The 1883-nt window shown below is 40.4% G+C and overlaps 1 protein-coding gene across 2 annotated transcripts in view; it reads left to right on the plus strand.

The window, feature by feature from the left end:
- The window catches only part of SPATA22 (spermatogenesis associated 22), a 25037-nt gene extending 24035 nt beyond the window's left edge, over positions 1–1002 (plus strand). Inside the window, exon 7 of one of the 2 annotated variants that reach the window (XM_017512216.2) lies at positions 668–995. In XM_017512216.2, coding sequence (XP_017367705.1) covers positions 668–675 — 8 coding nt within the window. In that variant the 3' untranslated portion in view covers positions 676–995. Of the gene's footprint in view, positions 1–667 lie in introns of both variants that reach the window. The other variant, XM_017512213.2, reaches the window with a different exon arrangement.
- The last annotated feature ends 881 nt before the right edge of the window (positions 1003–1883 follow it).

Consider the following 1883-nt stretch of genomic DNA (forward strand, 5'->3'; position numbering starts at 1 on the left):
TGTTCTGTTGCCAGGCTGGAGTGCAGTGGTGCAGTCTTGGCTCACTGCAACCTCCACCTCCTGGGTTCAAGAGATTCTTCCGCCTCAGCCTCCCGAGTAGCTGGGACCAGAGGCGCGTGCCACCACGCCCAGCTAATTTTTGTGTTTTTAGTAGAGACGGGGTTTCACCATGTTGGCCAGGATGGTCTCGATCTCTTGACCTTGTGATCCACCCACCTCAGCCTCCCAAAGTGCTGGGATTACAGGCATCAGCCACCATGCCCAGCCGGGAGATTTTTAACAAAACATTTCATCCAGTTATTCTAATTGCTCTTATCCGATGAGCTGTTTTGAATCATCCAGTCTGCTGCCTACTGAAAGTGGAACTCTGAGAATGCAATATAAGAGTGGGTAATTCATGTGTCGTTACCCTGGGAATTATTCAGTCTTTGAAGAGGCAACAACTTGCTAGCTTGTAAAAGCCCTACCAAGTGAGGGTCTCTCCTCTGCTACAGGGCACCACTATGTGAATAACTATCATAGTCTTGTCAGCAGTGGGGCCCTGACTCACGTGAAAGAATTATAGCATTTTGAGCTGATACATGTTTAGTTGATTGTATCAATATTTAAAAAAATTGAAATCCAAAGGAAGTAATTAATTTTTTTATATTTATTTTTTGAAAAACAGGATCGTGAACTTCCAAGACTGATTAGAGGCCGAGTTCATAGGTGTGTTGGCAACTATGACCAGAAAAAGAACATTTTCAAATGTGTTTCTGTCAGACCGGCATCTGTTTCTGAACAAAAAACTTTCCAGGCATTTGTCAAAATTGCAGATGTTGAGATGCAGTATTATGTTAATGTAATGAATGAAACTTAAGTAGGGATATAAGGAAGTTTAAATAGCATAAGTTATAGCAGTTTTCTGTTATTGCTTAATTTACCATCTCCATAGTTTTATAGCTACTGTTTTCCTATATTTCACTTGTTGAATTAAAGTATTTGAATCCTTTTAAGTGTGGAGTTTTTGAAGCATAATTTTAATGTTTTTATTAAAATGATATATTTGCTAAAATTTCACAACCATCCTAGATAACAGTGCTGACTGTAACAGGACTAGATCATGCTTATTTAATATGGGATAATAATACATCTGAGTTAGCTTAAAAGCCAGCATCAGCCATTAAGGCTTAATACTAGAGGTATTTGCACTGTCGGGAAAAAGACAAGTCTGCCCACTGTCAGTACTGTTACTAAGCATTGTTCTGGAACTGCTAGTCTGTGTGGTTCATTTAATTCAATATTTAATGAAAATCTGCTTTGTGCCAGGCATTGCTGCAGATGCTAGAGACGAAGCAGTTCACAAAGTAACAAAAATTAGGGGTACCAGAACGGTTGGTGTGCTTTGAACCTGGAGCCCATATATCGTCATGTTTCTCCCATAACCATGATTCATGAGTCTGGAAATCAAGGAATGGTAGCAGGGCTGACTTTCCTCATTATTAGACCAACTAATGTACCCACAGAACTTTTGCTTCCTACCCCCACAATTTTGGGCTCTGTTGATTTACAGATCTTACTTTCTGTCTAGCTTTAGTTACCCAAAAAGTAGACACAGAGAAAAAGTCTTATTTGTAAGTAGTTTATTTGAGAATTTTAGTTCATGTGAAGAAGTAAGCAATAGCGGGGGTGTTAAGTAGGGAAGGAGGAAGACCAGTTACTAGGATGGCTTAATGAGTTGGCAGCCACTAGGAGGACCTATGGCATATATGCATAAGCTCCCAGCACCTGTACTTAAGGGGTGACCAACACAGCAACAACTCTCTTCCACTTTCTGGTTGGGTATGTATGAGTATTGGGCTGGTTTTCCATGATATTCTGCTCCGTGGGATCAGAGAAACCAT

Source organism: Cebus imitator, unplaced genomic scaffold (genome assembly GCF_001604975.1).
Source record: "Cebus imitator isolate Cc_AM_T3 unplaced genomic scaffold, Cebus_imitator-1.0 Scaffold464, whole genome shotgun sequence".
In the NCBI taxonomy this organism is placed as follows: Eukaryota; Metazoa; Chordata; class Mammalia; order Primates; family Cebidae; genus Cebus; species Cebus imitator.